General features: G+C 49.4%; 1 protein-coding gene across 2 annotated transcripts in view; it reads left to right on the forward strand.

Moving 5' to 3' along the window:
* Positions 1 to 16,862, forward strand: part of RHPN1 (rhophilin Rho GTPase binding protein 1) — a 34,074-nt gene extending 17,212 nt beyond the window's left edge. For both annotated transcript variants that reach the window (XM_064154425.1, XM_064154426.1), the window contains exons 4-15: positions 4,195 to 4,270; positions 4,620 to 4,697; positions 6,005 to 6,129; positions 6,421 to 6,587; positions 7,100 to 7,287; positions 7,456 to 7,612; positions 9,461 to 9,580; positions 12,973 to 13,167; positions 13,447 to 13,523; positions 14,673 to 14,819; positions 15,978 to 16,136; positions 16,275 to 16,862. In XM_064154425.1, coding sequence (XP_064010495.1) covers positions 4,195 to 4,270; positions 4,620 to 4,697; positions 6,005 to 6,129; positions 6,421 to 6,587; positions 7,100 to 7,287; positions 7,456 to 7,612; positions 9,461 to 9,580; positions 12,973 to 13,167; positions 13,447 to 13,523; positions 14,673 to 14,819; positions 15,978 to 16,136; positions 16,275 to 16,469 — 1,684 coding nt within the window. In that variant the 3' untranslated portion in view covers positions 16,470 to 16,862. The remainder of the gene's footprint in view (positions 1 to 4,194; positions 4,271 to 4,619; positions 4,698 to 6,004; positions 6,130 to 6,420; positions 6,588 to 7,099; positions 7,288 to 7,455; positions 7,613 to 9,460; positions 9,581 to 12,972; positions 13,168 to 13,446; positions 13,524 to 14,672; positions 14,820 to 15,977; positions 16,137 to 16,274) is intronic.
* The last annotated feature ends 2,057 nt before the right edge of the window (positions 16,863 to 18,919 follow it).

Below are 18,919 nucleotides of genomic sequence, written 5' to 3' on the forward strand. Positions count from 1 at the left end.
AGTGAAGCCTCTCACCTTGTAGCCATTACTCTGCCTCCCTGCTCTGTTGGGCTTTGGCCCTCTGGAAGGGACCATGAGGTGATGGCTAGTGAGGGGGCACTTGGCATGGGTCAGATTTGCTGGAAATGGTTTTTCACTCTGAGAAAAATCAATGTTTTATTTCTAGAGCTGCAAGGAGGTGGTAAAGGGCTGCAAAGCTGCTGAGGGGCCTGAAACATCTGTGAGGAGGAAAAGCTGAGAGCCCTGGGGCTGTTTAGGCTGGAGAAGAGCAGACTGAGAGGGGATCTGCTTAATGCTCAGCAAGAGATAAAGGGTAGTGGGCAAGAGACTGGAACAGACTGTTGTCAATGGTGCCCAGTGACAGAACAAGGGGCAGCAAGCACAAGCTGGAACTCTGGAGACTCAATCTAGACACAAGAAAGAAATTAATTCCTGTCAGAGTGCTGGAGCCCTGGAGCAGGCTGCCAAGAGAGGCTGTAGTCTCCTCTGGAGAGATTCCGAACCCACCTGGACACTGTGCTCCTGTGCAGTCTGCTGTGTGTATGTCTGCTTTAGCAGGGGAAGTGGACTGGATGATCTTGCGAGTTCCCTTCAACCCCTGCCATGCTGTGGTTCTGTGAATAACAAACTTATCAGCTTTTCCTAGGAGATTCTGGGATGTATAGGGATGGATGGTACATCCTCTAGGCACTGATATGCCAAAGCAGGAGGAACAGGTCAGAAAAAGCCATCTTCACCCCTTTTCTGATTATGCTACCAGAGCATGAGTGATTGCCAGCAGGTCAAACAGGATACCTGGCAGAAGAAATTAAAAGCATGACTGTTCAGGTGATTGACCTCCTGTTCTGGTTGCTCCTGGAGCAGATACTCCCCAGTCTCTTTTCTCATTAAGGCTATTATCAGGAGTATTTGCTGAAGTTGAGTCAGCAGTGTGCTCAGGTGGCCAAGAATGCAAACAGCCTCCTGGCCTGGATCAGGAATTGTGTGGCCAGCAGGAGCTAGGCTGGGGATTATCCCCCTGGTCTGGGCACTGGTGGGGCCACACCTTGAATTCTAGGTTAATTTTTGGGCCCTTCCCTCCAAGAAGGACATTGAGGTGCTGGAACCTGTTCACAGAAGGGCAACGATGCTGGCAAAGGGTCTTGGGAGGAGTGACTGAGGGAACTGGGGTTGTTTAGTCCAGAGAAGAGAAGTCTGAGGGGAGACCTTCTTTCTCTCTACAGCTCCCTGAAAGGAGGTTGGAGCCAAGTGGGGATGGTCTTTTCTCCCTTGTATGAGGTGATGGAATGAGAGGAAATGGCCTGAAATCAGGTAATAGAATGAGAGGAAATGGCCTGAAATTGTGCCAAGGGAGGTTTAGATTGAACATTAGGAAACATTTATTTAGTGAAAGAGTGGTCAGGCATTGGAGCAGGCTGCCTAGGCAGTTGGTGGAGTCACCATCCCTGGAGGTGACGTGGACAATGGCACTCTGGGATATGGTTTAGTGGCCTTGATGGTGTTATGTTGACAGTTGGACTTGATGATCTTAGAGTTCCTTTCCTACAGAAACAATTCTATGATTAGATTTGTTTTCTCTCTCTTTGAGGTTAGAGCTTTTGTTCATTGGGATGCTCTTGCTGTGAAATGCTTACCCAGCCACTCTGGGCTTGACGCTCCAAAGCAATAATCCCAGCATGCTGTTGGGTGAGAAAAAGAGAATTCCCTGAGGCAGAACAGCTCAGGGACACTGTAGCTATGTGGGAGCCTGCCCCTTCCCTTTCCCCTGCCCCTTGATGGTGCTCTGAGGAGGGCTGCTATGCTCCTGGGGCCAGAGAAAGGTACAAAGACCAGGAGAGTGTCTCCATCTTGCACAGTGCTGCGGTGATATTAAGTGTAGGACCAGGATGGTCCAGTTTCTGGATTGTGTTGGAATTGTGGTGGCTCCTATGGGAACAAAGGCAGGAGAGACCATATATAAACCACCCTTGGCATTTCTTGTCCATATCTCAACCACCCTTGGGCATTTGCTGCACCTGGAAGGTCTACTGCACTTCCTGAATGTAATTCTGGATGTTGTTTCTTCTCTGTGTTCTCCCAGACTTCTTCCTTATCAGAGATGCTCAGCTTTTCCATCCCCCTGTGTTTGCCCTGGTTTAAGATCAAAACACCAGCAACAGCAACCCCAAAACCCTGCCCAGGCCAAACAAAAGCCCCTTTGTGTGCTCCAGGCATTGGATTCATGCGGAAATCTTGTTAGGGAATGAGCAATAATTGCTTTTTCCGCACTAATTATGGCTCTTGAAGCTGTTTATTCAGTGTGAAGAGATGAAAATGTGGGTGCAGCCTTCCTGCCCCACACCTCCAGGTTCTTTGCCTCTTTTCCTCCCCAGAATAAGGAGTGGTGTGCTAAGTGGGTTCTGGAGGTATGTGCAAACCTGGGTTGGTGAGGGCTTAGCCTACCTATGCTGCCTTACTCTCTGCTAAACTTCTGGTCTCTTTAAACAAGTTCCCTGGGTGGCTGAGGGATAGATGGGTATCAAGGAAAGCATTTGTGGAGTTTGCAGGTACTGTGGTGGCTTCCCATTCTCTATTTTGATATACAAGAATCAGGCCATAGAATCATGAAATGTTTTGGGTTGGGAAGGACCTTCAAAGGTCATCTAGTCCAACCATCCTGCACTGAGCAGGGACATCTTCAGCTAGAGCTGATTTCACAGGTCACTGACACTCCCCTAGTATTTGCACATGTCTGTCCCCAGCAGCATGGCAGTGCTCCCTCAAGGAGGACCATGTGCTGGGAAAAGCATGTAGATGGACACAGTGTCACAGAGTGGTAGGGGCTAGAAGGAGCCTCTTGAGATCATCCAGTCCAATTCCTGTGCTAAAGCAGGTTCCCCTAGAGGAAGTTGCAAAGGATTGTACATGGATGAATTCTGGAAGTCTCCAGAGAAGAATCACAGAATGGTTTGGGTTGGAAGATACCTCTTACCTCTAGAGATCATCTAGTTCAAACCCCTCTGCAGTCAGAAACAAGTGGACATGGTACTTGGGGACATGGTTTAATGGCCGTGGTGGTCTTAGGTTGAGGGTTGAACTCGATCTTAGCAGTCTCTTCCAACCAAAACAATTCTATGATCTTCAACTAGATTGGGTTGCTCACAGCCCCATCCAAACTGTTTAATCCATGGATGGGGCATCTACAACCTCTCTGAGTGTAACCTGTGCCACTGTCTCACATTTTCTTTCTAGTCTAAATCTCCCTTCTTTTGTTTGAAAACTAAATGATGGGATAATGAGGCTGCCTTGGGAGCTCCCTGGGCTGTGATTTTTCTGCCTCCAGGCTCTACTGCTCATACAGACCATTCCTTCACTTCCTGGCAGCAGAATATCACATTAGCTGCCAAATCCCCCCACCCCCGAGATGGTTCTTCCCAGCTGTCATACTGCAGCTCCTCTTCCTCAGTGCTGCACAACTGCCCTGTTTTAATGTGGAATCACAAGCCACTCCCCAGCTGGGTGTTCCCAGACTTGTGGTTGTCATCTTCATTATTGGGTAGTGATAAGAGCTATTCTTAGACAACTGCTTTTAGTCGAGGTAGCAAACTTCAATATCAGACACAGGGCTGCAGCTCCACCAAATCCTTATCAGCACCAAGCACAGATTAGCAGGTAGGAGTGGGGTGAATCCATGACCTCTGCTCACATCATGCCTGGTTCCCAAGAGCTAGGAATTAAAGTAGCTTCATTACTGAAGCTTCTTTTATTACTGTGGGACTCGTTCATGGTCATAATGGTCTTAGGTTGGTGTTTGGACATGATGATTTTGCAAGTATTTTCCAACTGAAATGATTTTATGGAGAGAAAAGAAGCTGGAGGAACAAAAGTGATGATTTCAGGTTATTTTTTTCAGGTTATTCTCTATCTACCTCTCCTCTCAGGGTGCTGTTCCTGACATTGCATTGGAAGAACATCTCTCTGCTGTCCAGAGTTGTCTTCTAGTTCTGTCCTTTCACAGGAGCAGCAGAAGCCCTTGGGAGAAAAGACCAACTCCCACCTCACTCTAGCTTTCTTTCAGGGAGATGCAGAGGCAGCCTCTTCTTCTCCAGCTGAACAACCACAGTTCCCTCAAGTGCTCCTCACAAGACTTGTTCTCCAGACCTTCACTGTCTGGACACCTTCCAGCACCTTGATATCCTTTTTGTCTTCTTCCAGTGAGTCTATCAGCGTCCCCATGATCCCCTTGGGCCTGAAGGAGACAAAGGAGCTGGATTTGCTGGCACCACTGAAGGTGAGCAGTGAGGTTTTGCATTCTCAATGTGAAGTAAGATGATGGAGAGAGGAGTGGCCTGCACTTGGATACAGTTAGGTGCTGTAGAGGAGAAATTGCAGCAGTTGCAAAGCAAAACAAAAATTATGGGTTTAGATGGACTAAAAGCATGGGAAAAGTGGGAGATGAAGGTCTGGAACTGTTGGACAGCAAGAGCTGGGCTGGGGAGAGGATGGTTTTCCCTGGTGCAGGCTTCCTTCTGAGGATTGCTGGCAAGATGCTTATATGGATTCGCCCAAATCCACACTTCAAATTGTGAAAATCCATTTGAAAGGTGACTCAGGATTATCCTTCTTGTTTCTCCGTCCAGGATTTCATCAGTGAACATTATGGAGAGGAGGGCATCTTGTTTGAAAAGGAAATCAAAGAGTTCATGGAGCTGCGGCAGGTTGGTGCCTTCTGAGTTGCAAAATCTTGCTTTGATCTGTCCAGGAACACTGTCTGAAGCTGTCACATTTTGCTCTGCAGTCTCCTCATCCTAACTGCACCTTTAGACTTGTGTCCTGAGGTGCAGGCTCCCATTCTAGAGCACCTCAGCTTTGGTTCATAGGTCACTAAATATTAGAAACCCTTCAGGAACTGTTGGATTTTTTTTTCCCTGACCTCTAATGCTCTGCTAATCTAGGACTGAAGAGCAATAAAAGTTCTTGTGCAATCCATGACTGGTTTACAGAAATTAGTTTACCCCCAGCAGGGCTGAACTGCTTTCTCTTTGGCCTGGAGAAGAGGAAATCCAAAGCAATCCAGTAAAGGTGAATTTTCTCCTCACAAAGCTCTGTTCATCTGATTTGATTAACAAAGCTTTGATCTGGGAGAAAAAAAAGAAAAAGCCTTGTTCAAGCTCTTGTGAAGGGCTTCATCCTGCTCTTCAGGCAGGAGAGAATCCTTTCAAAGTCAGAAGATGGGAAAAGCCTTGTGGATAAAACTAGGTGTTAGGAGAGCTTGAAACTTCAGTGCTGCCTCAGGTCAAAAGCTGAAGAAGCAAAAATCCAGTTTCTTCAGCAGCCTTTCCATGAGCTTTTCCCCTAAAGTAATAATCCCAGTTTGGTTTAGGTGAGCATTGCCTCCAGTGCTGGTTTCCAGGCTGCTGGCTTTGAATTTAGGTGCCCAGCACAAATTTGGTGCCTCCTCAACCACTCCTACAGCTGAAACTGTCTAGATGGTGCTGCTACTGCTCAGTATCTTGACCTCTATGGATCTGGTCCTACTGATCTAATAATTCAGGTTGAGTTTCTCTGCCCTGGGCTGGCCAGTGCACGCAGCTCCATTAATCCAGAATTGCCTTCCCTACAAAACAGCTCCAAGATGCACCAGAGGAGGTTTAGGTTGGACAATATTGGAATAGACTGCCTTGAGATCTGGATGAGGCCCTGAACAACCAGGTCTAATTGGAGATGTCCCTGCTCACTGCAGGGAGGTTGGACAAGATGACCTTTGAGGGCCCCTTCAAACCCAGTGCATTCTGTGATTAGGAACAAGAGTTGTCAAACCCTGGACCAGACTTCCCAGGGCAGTGGCAGAGTCCTTACTGCTGAAAGTGTTCAGAAGCCATGCAGATGTGGTGCTGAGGGACGAAGTTTAGTGGTGACCTGGCAGTGCTGGAACCTTGATGATCTTAAAGATCTTTTCCAACCAAAACAATTCCATGATTCTGTGATTGTTCCCACCCAAGCATCTCCCCTGCTGTCCCCACAGGCGATGCGCACCCCGAGCCGCAACGAAGCCGGGCTGGAGCTCCTGATGGAGTACTACAACCAGCTCTACTTCCTCGACAGCCGCTTCTTCCCTCCGAGCAAAACCCTCGGCGTCTTCTTCCACTGGTTGGTGCAGCTTTCCTCATCACACCTGGGGCAGCATGAGTAGGGAGGCAGCTGGGGTCACGCCTCCATGATGGCATCGGGGCCTGGTGGACACGAGGAGCTGGGTTAGCTGTTGCTCTGGGTGGGTTAATTAGGGGTGGCAGGGAAAACCATAAGCTCCAAAGGCATGACATTGATGGAAACAGTGTCTGCAAGCCCACAAAGAGCACTGAAGGCCCTCCAAGCTTCTCTGGCATCCATGGGTGAGATCTTGGGTAGGAATAGGCAACAATTGACTCTTCCTTTCCTCAGGTATGACTCCCTGACAGGGGTCCCATCGCACCAGCGAGCTCTGGCCTTCGAGAAGGGCAGTGTCCTCTTCAACATTGGAGCCCTGCACACCCAGATCGGAGCGCGGCAGGACCGCGCGTCCCTGCCAGGCCTCAACCAGGCCATTGATGCCTTTCAGAAGGCAGCTGGTACGTGAGTTCTTCCCTTCTCCAGCTCCCTGTCAGCATGCAGGAAGCATTTCCGCAGGGTGGGCATAATGCTTGTGAGTGCAAGAAGTAGCTGTGCAAAGAGGGATGGAGACAGGGCATCTTGAAGGGTTCCTGAACTGAGTGCAGATAGGCACCATGCTGCTTTCTGTGGCTTATGAGGAGGAGCTGGGATGACCCAAAGAACTTTCTTGCTGTGCAGAACTAGGGATATCCCAGGCAGAGAAAGGAGAGATGATGATCCCTCTGAGCAGCTCAGGGGGAAAACAAGGAATCCCAGGACTGTCATCAACCAGGGCTTTGGAGACAAAAGTTGTGGGCTCAAGGATGATTTTGATAGCAAGGGGAGGATCCTCAGCCTTCTTACCCACCATTTACAGTGAGATGGGTGGCTCTTTTCTTCCTGGGGTTGGGTCTGAACAGCTTCATGGTCTGAAAGTCTGACCCATCTGCTTACAAGCCAAGTGGCTACCTGGAGCTTCTCCTTCATGCAGGTGCCTTTAACTACTTGAAGGAAAACTTCTGCAATGCTCCTAGCCTGGATATGAGTGCTGCCTCTTTGAACATGCTGGTGCGGCTGATGGTTGCCCAGGTCCAGGAGTGTGTCTTTGAGAAGATGACCTTGCTATGTGCCCAGCACGACTTCCTCTCCAGGCTGCAGCTTGCCCAGGAGGCAGCAAGGGTGAGCACCTCAACGAGGGGAGGACTTGTTGGGCCTGTCACATTGCAGAGGCTCCTTTTGTGGCTGGTAGAACCTCACAGGAGAGGACAGTCTGCTGAGACTATCTCCTGATGGATATCCTACATCTCAGCCCACAGTTCAGCAACTTGTCCCTTGACATCCCAACAGGTAGAAGATGTCTACTCACTGGTACACCAGACGATGACCCAAGCCCACGTGAAGGATTATGTTCCCTTCTCTTGGACCACTATGGTCCATGTCAAGTCAGAGCATTTCAAAGCCCTCTCCCACTACTTTGCTGCCATTGCTCTCTGTGACTGCCCTGGTGAGTGTTGACTCCTTGTGGTAACTTCATGTTTGGGAGGGAATGCAAGAGAAGATGTGAAGGGACATACCCAAAGGGTAGATGGACACAAAACCTGAGGTTCTGGGGGTGTTCTGAGCTGTTGATGTCATTTCTTGACTGAGCAGTTCATGCACAGGGCAGATTTTCCCTGTATTTCTGCTTTGCAAAGTCCTTCCAAGAAGGTGAGCAAAAAGGTGCTGTAGAGATGTTACCTGCTGCGTGGCTCCTGGACTAGGCTGCCTAGCAAGGTGGTAGATCCCCCACCCCTGAAACATTCCAGATCAGATTGAACAGCACTCTGAGCAAACTGCTCTGGTTGAAGATGTCCCTGCTCACTGCAGAAGGTTGGACTAGATGACTTTGGAAGGTCCCTTCCAACCCAAACCATTTGAAGATTCTATGATTCTATGTGTCAGCAGCTGCCTGCTGACCACACATGTACTGGTGTCCTTAGCTGGGCATCCTTCAAGGCACCAGGTCCACGTGTTGAGCCACCTGGGGATTTGAAAAAATAGAAATAAACCCCCAAACTCCATAATCTCCATGGAGAAACTGCTCTGAGCTACTTAAATTGAATTGCCAGCCTCCTGGTCAGCTGCTATCCCAGGGTGGTGAGGAGCTGGTAGCAGGGTACACGTGGCTGTGCCAGAGCCAAGCTGACGTGGGTCTGTGGAGCCAGCTGGAGCGTGGATGTAGGGTGAGACCCATGAGCTCCATCTGCATCATCACCAACACCCTTGCAAGTGCTTTTGGGTCAAGCAGAGAATCTGGAGGCGGGCATCCGATGAATGCTTTGACCTGTGATGCTGACCCATCACATGGTGGGGTGTCTGAGAAGAAGCTGGGAAGCTTCTTTAGGGGGTGGCTGCCAAGAGCACTGCTGTGCTGGTGGTGATGGCTGCCAGACTGTCCCAGTATCCACCCCCACTCTGGAGCTTGCCAAAAGTCTTGCTTGTACCTCGTGGGTGTTGCAGAAGCAGGATTGAGCAAGGAGAGCTGCTGAGATAGAGACAGGAGACAGTGGAGTGCTGTGAGGCTACAGCTGCTTGAAGACAGGTATGGAAGAGGATGGTGATGGAGCTGGGTTTTTGTGGGATTACAAGAGAAAGGGCCAAACCTTTCCACTAAAATTCTGAGGCTGCTTTTCCCTTTTGGTAGCCTTAGGTGCTGAGGGAAACAAACCTGCAGATGTTTGATTTGAGTGTTTGGAGATGGAGAGGATGCTGTTGAGATCTCACATGTCAACTTGCTGCCCCTCCCTGATGCCCTTGTTCAGAAGCACAAATCTTTTCCTCCCAAATGACAGTAAACTCCTTAAACTGTAGTTTAATCCCCCAAGGATGCTGTCACTGGAGTTGCTGGTTCCTAGACTGCTGGATGCTGATGCCAGGTTGCTCACCAGGCTTTGGGATCTCCTGTTTGGACTAGCAAATCCATAAAGCTGGCTGGAACTTTCTGGGTTGCTTTTTACCGTGCTTTGTTCTCAGGGGAGGAGGCTGCCATGCAACCCTGAGCTCCCTCTGAGCCAAAGAGGATTGGAAACAGCTTTAGTGGGAATTGTGGGTGCAAAATCCACACATGCACATGGTACTTGGAGAAGCTACACAAGCTGAATCCATCTTAATTTCTTCATAATCAGGGGACTGGAACTTCTCCCTCCCCATCAATGATGTCTTGGTTGTTGGATGAGAGGAAGCTGCTGCTGAAGTTATGGGTCTACGTGAAGATGGATTTGGCTTCCTGATCCCCTTGTGTCCACTGCCACAGGGATCTGGGTGGCTGAGTGACTTCTCTCAGAGCTCATTCCCACCCTTCTGTTTCACACAGTGGCATCTGATTCTGAACTCCCAGAGCAGGAGAAGGCTTTTATCCAGTTCCACATCACCATGCCAGAGGGACCATCACTCCGTGTCCTGCTGCAGGACCCTGAGGAGAGAAGGAAGCTGGGTAAGAACATCAGTGGGGGCAAAGCTCTCGGTTTCTTGTGATGAAACCTCAATGCATGGGCAGAGCTCTGTCATAACCTTACCTGTGTAGGCATGGTCTTCATGAAGGGTCTTGAAGAGCTGTTGGAGGAGGTCTTTCTGTGCAGAGACACCTCTTGGTTCTCTGTTAGGGTGCTGAGGACCAACTCGTGGTGCTTGCAGCAACCTGTACAGCAAAGCCTTAGGCACCAAGATCTCCTGAGCTAGGTAACATCACCCAGTGCAGTGCAGAGAAATCTGTAGGAACACAGATCCTGGAAGCTCTTTGCTTAGGCTTGCTGCTGATTTGGCTCGATAACAAGAAGACACAGCAGATGCCAGGGGGTGGCTTTTTTAGCAGCATCAAAAGACTTGGGAGACAAAAACTTCCTCCCATGTGAATTTTTCAGCTTGGAGGGAAAAACAGAGCATTGCTTATTCAGCTGAAGTCATGTTTTGGCAGCTCCTGCCCAACAAGTTTGCAACAAGAGCAAGCTCAGCACCCTGGTTTTGGGATGTCATATCTTGTTTGCCTCCACCACACTCTGCCTCCTGCTGCTCTTTTGCCTCATTGACATATGTGAAAGGAGACAGGTCCCACCAGGAATGAGTTTGTCCTGTTGCTGGACCCAGCAAAGTCGCCATGGCTGCTTTGCCAGATTTCACTGCTAGAGATGGGAGATGGAGGATGTGCATGAGGAGACTCCTAAACTGAACCCCAGAATCAGAGCTCTGTGATAGAACCACCCTTTGCTGGTGTCATGGAATCACAGAATTGTTCTGGTTGGAAGTGAACTTTTAAGGTCTTCAAGTCCTACCATTAACCCAGCACTACTAGATCCACCACTAAACCATGTCTCTCAGCACATCTCCATAGCTTTCAAATCCTTCCAGGGTTGGAGACTCCACCATTGCTCTGGGCAGCTTCTTCCAGGGCTTGACAACTGTTTTGTGGAAGAAATTGTTCCTTATGTCAACTTAAATCTCCCCTGGTGCAGCTCAGGACCATTTCTTCTTGTCCTATTTCTTCTTACCTGGGAGAAGAGACTAACCCCTGCTTGGTTCCAGCCTCCTTTCAGGGAGTTGCAGAGAGCCAGAAGATGTTCCCTCAGCCTCCTTTCCTCCAGCACAAACAACCCCAGGTCCCTCAGCTCTTCACAAGCTCTGTTCTCCAGACCTTTCCCCAGCTTCACTGCCTTTCTCTGGAAATACTCCAGCCCCTCTCTGTCCTCCTTGGAGTGAGTCCAGCTGCCTCTTTAGAGCTTAACTATACTCCAGTAGATCAACGCTCCCCACAGCTGGCTGTTAGGATGCCTCAATCCCCTCATCCAGGTCATTGATAAAGATGTTAAAGGCAAGTGGCCCAGTACTGAGCCCTGAGGGCACCTTTTGTGACTGGTCATCAGCTGGAGCTAACTTCATTCGCCACCACTCTGTGTGCCTGAAGATCCAATCAGTTTTTTGGGTTTCACAATTTGAATCAGCCCAGCTTGCAGCTGTGCTGGGGGGAACAGCCTCAATTCAAAGGCTGCTGGTGATAAATCAACTTGTAGATCCTAGTCTCAGCTCCTGGTTTAAGGTTACAGGAAGGGAAGAAGTTGGAGCCTTTTCCCCATTTCCTTGTCTTATAACATGGTATTTTATTATACACAATGTATTCCACCATCTTCAACAGAGTGGAGCCAAGAGCTTGCACAGCTTCTCATGCTCAACCTCTATTCCCCATAATCACAGAATCAGAGAATTATAGAGTAGTGGGGTTTGGAAGAGACCTCTTGAGATCACTGAGTTCAGCCCCTCTGCCAAAACAGGTGACCTAGGGCAGGTCACGCAGCAATGCATCCAGATGGGTCTCAAAAATCTCTAGAGAGGGAGACTCCACAACCTCTCTGGACAGCCTGCTTCAGGACCCTTGCAGTGAAGAAGTTTCTCCTCAAGTTGAAGTGGAATTTTCTGTGTTCCAGTTTGCATCTGTTGCACCTTATCCTGTCACAGAGCACCACTGAGACTGGCCTCTTCCTCTTGGCACCTACCCTTCAGATATTTATAAGCTTTAGTAAGATCTCCTCTCAGTCTTCTCTTCTCCAGACTAAACAGCCTCATCAGGCAGATGTTCCAGTCCCTTCATCACCCTTGTAGCTTCATTGGACTCTTGTGTATTCCAGTCCCTCTTGAACTGGGGAACCCAGAATTGGACACAGCACCAGGGCAGAGTAGAAGAGAAGGAGAACCTCCCCCATCTTGAACACCAGGAGTTGTTGCTTTCTGAGTGCTAGTGGGTGCATTGCTCGAATACGATTGATTCCATTTGATAAATCACTTCTGAGGAGTGCCGCCTTCTCTAGTTTACATCCATCTTCAATGCATTTCCTCAGCCGCGACTCCGCGGGGGGGCTGCTCAGAGATCTTCAAGGCCTCTGCTTGTGGTTCTCCTAAGGCTGGAGCAAGCTTCTGCCATCTCGCTGGGTTCTGTTGCCACCTTGTGGCTAAAGCTCGAAGTGCCGCAGGCACACGTGTTTCCATGACACGTCTCGCTATATATTTAGCTTGTTCTGGGTAGTTGAGCGTTAGATAGGCGGATCTTGGTTGCAATCATCTTACCAAGGAGATGTTTGCATTGGTAGCCGTGGGTCATCATGATCTGATCTCTTCTGGCCATTTTCCTGCTGCACCGTTTTCACAAGGGTGGAAACACGTTGAAGGTAAGTTCATAGAATGGTAGGGGGTGAAAGGGACCACTGAAGATCATCAAGTCCAACCCCCCTGCAGGAGGTAGGGTCACTTAGGACGGGTCACACAGGAACGCATCGTGATGGTCTTGAGAGGAGCAAAGCAAGAGTGGATGCCAAAGGCAATGAAAAGCAGGACCTGCAGGGCAAGGAGAAGGCTTTGTTTAGCCTAGAAAAGGAGACGTGTTGCATCTTCCTGAAGCTAAAAGGCTGTCACCCTGAGGATAGGGATTGATTATCCTCCATGTTCCCCCTCAAGGGACACAGAGTGATGGAGAGAAGTTAATTTGCAGAGGAGATTGAGGTTAAGCATTAGGAGGGACTTTGGGGGCGTGGTGGCAGCTCCTTCAGTAGCATTTTTTTGGGAACATCTGCCAGCTCTGTTGTCAGCGCCGGGGGGAGTGAAGTAGGTCACCCTTCAAGGTCCTACATCAGGGGCTCAAGCTGACGGCTGGGACCTACTCCAGTTAGAGCACGTTGAGCAACTGGCAGGCTGAGAACGTGACTGGGCTGTCCCTGAGTCACGTCGGGTTGGAGACAGCCACAGAGGCTGCTGTCATCCGTGGGCTGCCGAGCGAAGCGGAGCCAGATCAGTGGTGGGGCTGCTCCTCTCCCCTTGGGCTGTCATCTCTCTGCTGCTTTGCAGGCAAAGCTCACCTGAAGAAAGCCATCATGAAGCACGAAGAAGCCATGAGGATCCACGGCTTGTGCAAGATCCTGCGGAAGATGGATATCCTCCAGGAGGTCCTCTCCTTCGCCCACAAGCGCTCGCTGAGCAAATACTCAGAAATCGACCATGAGGAGGACTTCTTTGAAACTGGAGATGCCCCAGATATTCATCGTAAGTGGTTTGCTTGGGTGGGGGACAGCTAGGGAGAGGGTTTGTGGCAGGTTGCATGGGGCAGGCAGACTCCACTAGAGATTTGTGGCGTGCTGCTGTGGACCAGAGCTCCTTAAGTGCTGGTGCAGCTTCTCAGGTGGCCGCAGGGGCTTTGGGTTGAGTGTTTGGCAGCTGCCTGAGGAGGTCCTGCCTCTTATGGGTCATACTACTGTAGAGAGGCCAGAAGCTGCCACAATTACCTGACCCTCCTGTATGTGTTTTTTCTCTCCTCACCACTAGCCAAAACCCACCAGAAACCAGAGATAAAATCCCCCAACTTCTCCCAGGTGAAGGTGACCGACCTCTTCCACAGGCTGGTATGTACAGCTATGGGATGGAGGTGCCCCCAAGGGAGCAGGCATCTCCTCCTCCTCCCCTGCATGCTCTGCTTGCCTGATTTCCTTCTTCCCTGAAGGCTCTTCCTCTCTTGGTTGCACTCAGGGGCAGCATTCTAAGGAGGATGAGCCATCTCCTCATTGACAAGGGCCCGTGCAGGAGAAGGGCTGGGAGAGCTCAGATTTGCCTCTGAAAGACCTAAATTGGTCATGAAGCTCTCGTAGTGCACAGACACAGGAATTTTTGGGCGGGCTTTACCCAAGGAGGGCTCCCTTAGAGGAAGCTTTTTGGGGGTAGGATGTCAGTTGGAAGGCACCAGAAAATCCCACCAGACCTTTATTCCTACCCTCCTTAGGGTCTCGGGGAGCAGGACTGAGCTTCAGGGTTGCTGTGGGACCTTGTTCTGCTGTCTGTCTTCCTCAAAGAGAGGTTTGACACTTCTGATTTTGAGCAGCTGTCAGGGCAGACAGGTAGATCTTGCTCCTGTGGGAACAGAAAAGAAAGAAAAGGACAGGAAATTATGGATCTGGATGGGATATGACCCTGAAGAGATGACTACCACCTCACACCCTGCTGAGCTAGCCTGGCTGGGCTGCATCCCCCAGAGCCACGGACTGGTGAAGAATCATAACCCTCATAATTCCTCCTTGGGTGATATTTTTTTTTCTGCCCACCAAAGCTTTCTGTTTTGCTAGTGCCTAAATTGATATCGCCTCCCTGACTATGCCAAGACCTCTTCCTTCTGGGGCAATGCTAGCAGGACATCGAGATATAAGCTCTGAAGACCTCCTAGGGTCCTTCCCAACCAGCACAAAACTGGTGCTGCTCATAATAATGGTTGGACTTTATCTTTAAAGGTCTTTTCCCACCAAAATAGTTCTTTGATAAAGCCATCCTCTGACTTGGGCTTTTAAGGACTTTCTGAAGCTTTGTAGTGCACAAATCTGCATTTTTGGGTGTGCAGGAAGGATAAAAAACACCCAGCAGGCTCAGAATCACATCCTGGAAATGCAGAAGACAGACTTTCATGTTCTGTTTCCTCCTCCTCAGTGGGTGTTTGCAAGGTTGCATGTCCCCAGAGACTTGTTCTTGCACCATAAGGTGGTTTCCATGTTTCTGCCTCACCCCAGGGACCTCTTTCGGTTTTCTCGGCCAAGAACAAGTGGTACCCAGCGCGAAGAGTCCACCTGAGGAGAGGAGAGAATGGGTTTGGGTTCACACTGCGAGGAGACTCCCCTGTCCTCATTGCTGGTGTCATCCCAGGGGGCTGTGCTGCTGTGAGTACCCCAAGTTCTTGCTGTCCTCGTGGAGATTCTGGAAGGGAGGTCTGAGGGATTGTCTCAAGGGGTTCCGTGTGGTTTTGGGTCTTAACACACAGTTGGTGTGCTCAGCTGGAGGGTTAGCCTTGGTGGAGCTCAGCTTGCAGATGGGTGTCATGAAAGAATTTGGATGTTTTGTAGGAGACACCTAAGGAAGAAGGATGGAGGTTAGCTCAGATTTTAGCTGCTGGCAGCTTCTCTTTGGCAAGTACCCAGCTTCCTTCTCCCCCATTTTGGAATGTAACAGTGGGTGGAAGAAGATGGCAAGTCTGAAACGTGACTTACCTAAGTGAAAACTGATCTATCAGGGACAACATTGTTTTCCAGCAGAAGTTTGCTGGAGCATCCTGGTGAGATGCCCAGAAAGGTCTCCTCTCTCCTTCATCACTATTCAGCATCAATCCTGAAAAGCAGAGCCCAGCATCTCCATAACAACATGCTCCTTAGCTGCAAGATCACATCTCTTTTAGGAGAAAGACCATATATGGTCCATATCTGGACCTTTCTTGTATCCCATGGGCTTCATTGCACTCGGCAATGGACTGGACTCCAGGTAGACACCAAAATGCAGATGTCCTTGTGTGGACAAATTTCTAAGCCTCCACTGCAGCTGGCTGAGTTGCTCCAATGTTGTCCCTGTAGCCCCAGGTTGGCATAGTTTCCTTCAAGCATGTCAAGAGCCTTGTTGATGCCTTGATGGTTGAAGGGTGTGCGAGGAACCTTGCTGAGCCTGTTTTCCCAAGGATCAATGCTTGCAGGTAACATCTATTTTGGGGGGGTTGAGAGTTGCAGAACTTAACCTTCCTGGAAGAGTCAGAGCTGGACTCATTTTTGCAAGGCTGTAGAGAGTCATGAGGCTGAGATGTCAACTGTGACCATGTCCAGCAGCTGCAAAAAAGGGCATCCCACTTCTGTGTGCATGCCACAAAGTGGATGTAAACTCTTTAGGATGATGAAGGCATGAGCTATCTTGTAGGTGAAGGGTTGACCTCAACCCTCCCTGTAGTCCATATCTCCACAGGGTTAGGACTTGTGGAGTAGGGTAAACACTGAGCAGACCTCATGCAGTAGTATCCATGAGCTCAAACATGTGCATCTTCTATCTTCTCCCTCCAGGAAGCTGGGCTGAAGGAAGGAGACTACATCATCTCAGTGAATGGCAAAGACTGCAAGTGGTCCAAACACGCGGAGGTGGTGCAGCTGCTGAAGAGCACTGGAGAGGAAGGAGTGGAGATCATCGTGATAACCCTACAGGGCTCAGAGGGACCAAAACCAGTAAGTCACATCCCAAGCCTTAGGTGGGAAATGCAGAAGAAGTTCCCCAGTGTCTTGCTCCCAGGTTGGAACTGAGCATCATGTCTAAAGCTCATGTGATACACTGGCTTCACACCCTTCTCCACCTCCCCCAAACAGGTGGAGAAGAAGGCAGCAGCCATGTCCTCGGGCAGTGGGATGCTGAAGAGCAACAAGGAGAACAACCGGAAGAGCCTGATGAACAGCAAGGGCGCCAGCACGCTGCTGGTCTGGAGCAAGAAGAGCAAGAGGAGCAAGAAGAGCGCCTACGGTGTCCCCTTCACTGCGGTGGGAGACAACGAGGTCATGTACTGAAGAGGCTGCTGGGATAAGTTGTGTCCCACAAGCTCCAGGGCTGGCTACCCTTGAACCCTTGTGAGCACTGGTGGCCAATCTGGGCTGTTGCTGATGTCAGTGCTGCAAGGACCTCCCCACCTTGGGGACGTGCCGCTGGTCGGATCCTCTCCGAAGAGGCAAGAGATGCACAGAACCAGAGTCCTCCCTCTCCCAGCTCCCACGTTAAACCACCCTTGACTAAACAAAAATGGGAAAGCCACTGATTTAATCCTAATTTTTAATATCTTTTTTTCCTCTCTCAAGGGGTTGGGGGAAGCTGTGTTAAAGCAGGGACTGGATTGTGTCTTTTGCTCAGTGCGAGGAGTGGCCAAACCAGCCCCTAGCCATTAAAGCGGACAGCTGTAACCTTCAGTGTCTTCTAGGTTTTCTCTGTGAGGTAAAAGGTGGCAGAGCCAAATCATTCAGTAGCTCCAGCTGGAGGTCACCTTCAACTCCTCTTTTTTTTGTGAGAGGGGGTAGCATGGACATCAGTGACTTGTGGTGACCCCATCATGAGATCCAGGCAGCACTGGGCCATGCATATCTGTTGTGGTAGCAGTTAGAACTGTAGAAAGCATCAGATTGGCAGGCGCCTTTGAAGGTTCAACCTCCCTGCAGGGAGAATGGACATCTCTAGCTAAATCAGTTCTAAATGTCCCAGTGAAATGGGGTGAAATTAGAATGGGCTTGACTATTACTTTTTTTTTAGGGTTTTGGGGTTGTTTTTTGAAGGACACCCAGACAAAGGCAGCCCAGCTGCTTCTGCAGAAGAAAAGGGAAAGGCAGAACATGCATTGTATTGGTTGTCTTGCTTCTTTTAACCAGTAGAGGTGGATTGCCCTACATATGTGAGTAGATGAATAACAAAGAGCCTTGGGGCTACTGGATTTTGGTTTGTTTTTTTTTGCTTTCTCTGTATGAGATTAAAAGTCCAGGAAGATAGGTCCCTTAGATTACTAAACTCCTAAATTTGTGCTAGGGTTGGATCTTGCACAAGTTGCTCATAATAACCCTCATGCTGGGCTGATGGATACATGTATCTTGGTAATTGTCCTGCAAGCGCTGGGAGACTCTAACTAGGCACTTGAGACAGCTGGGCAACACCTTCTCCATCCCATTCCTCCCTCCTGCATTATTTTTTTCTGGAGGTTAAAGAGTTGTCTGGTCTTCAGTGCTTGGAGGATCTTAGCTTATGTATAAAATATCCTTTGGAGACTCATAGATTCATAGAATGGTTTGGCTTGGAAGGGACCTTAAAGATCATCTAGTTCTAAATCCCCGCCTTGGGCAAGGGACACTTTCCACTAGACCAGGTTGCTCAAGGCCTCGTTCAACTTGGCCTTGAACACCTCCAGGGAAAGAACATTCACCACCACCTCCTCCCTGGGCAACCTGTTCCAGGGGTTGTGTGGTTTTTTGTTTTTTTAAATGGTGGTTTCATAAAGCAAACACACACTGGCAGTGGGATGTCATGGTGAGAACATCTCCTCTTTGGGTTATTCCATGTCTTCTTCTAGATGGCTTAATGCCCACACACCAAGCTTTTGGTTTTAAGTCAGGAGAACTACAGGAAGGCTTCTAGCTCTGCAGTTTTGACTGAGATCCCTCTCCATAGACCATCATCAAAACAGTTTATGGATCTGGCTGCCACCACGAGGCCACCTGGTGCAAGCAGCTTTTCTCCATCATCTTGCTTGGTGTGGGGGTGGTGAGAAAGGGGAGGTAGGTTCACAGAAAAGGGCACCTTGTCCTTTAAAGCATCCCAGACAAATCTTCTCCCCACCCATCCTAAACTGCATTGCCAGTGCAGACATCTCCACACTGGAGATGGATTCCTTCAGGGGAAGCAGTGAGCCTGTGCCTTGTGTCACCACCCTCATCACCCAGCTTCTCTGCTGGTGTTGGTGGAGGGGTTGTGTTTGGTGCCAGTTGGAGGATTTCCCTAATTATGGTGGGTTTGGGTTTGTTTTGTTTTTTTTTTACTTTGTATGTGGACCTTTTATGGATTAAAGAAGCACTGATTCAGAAACTCTTGGTAGCTCATCTTTGTTGTCAATCCCAGTGGGACTGGGAGCGCCACCCATGGAGTAGAACAAGCTGTGGTTTGGGGTTGCAAATGGATTGGATTTGGGAGTCATTTGAACCTATGTCTGGAGCTGTTATGGTTGGGAGAGGAGTGCAGGTGTCAGGAGTATGAGATCTGGAGCTGTTTAGCCTGGAGAAAAGAAGATTGAGAGGAGGTCTTCTCTTGACAAGGGTCAAGAGGATGGGGACAGGCATTTCTTAGTGGTGCCTGGTGACAGGACAAAGGGGTAAAAGGCACAAACTCAAGCAAAATAAGTTCCATATATACATGAGGAGGAATTTCTCTAAGGGTGATAGAGCAGTGGAAAAGGCTGCCCAGAGAGGTGGTGGAGTCTTCATCTCTG

Source organism: Pogoniulus pusillus, chromosome 14 (genome assembly GCF_015220805.1).
Source record: "Pogoniulus pusillus isolate bPogPus1 chromosome 14, bPogPus1.pri, whole genome shotgun sequence".
NCBI classification, from domain to species: Eukaryota; Metazoa; Chordata; class Aves; order Piciformes; family Lybiidae; genus Pogoniulus; species Pogoniulus pusillus.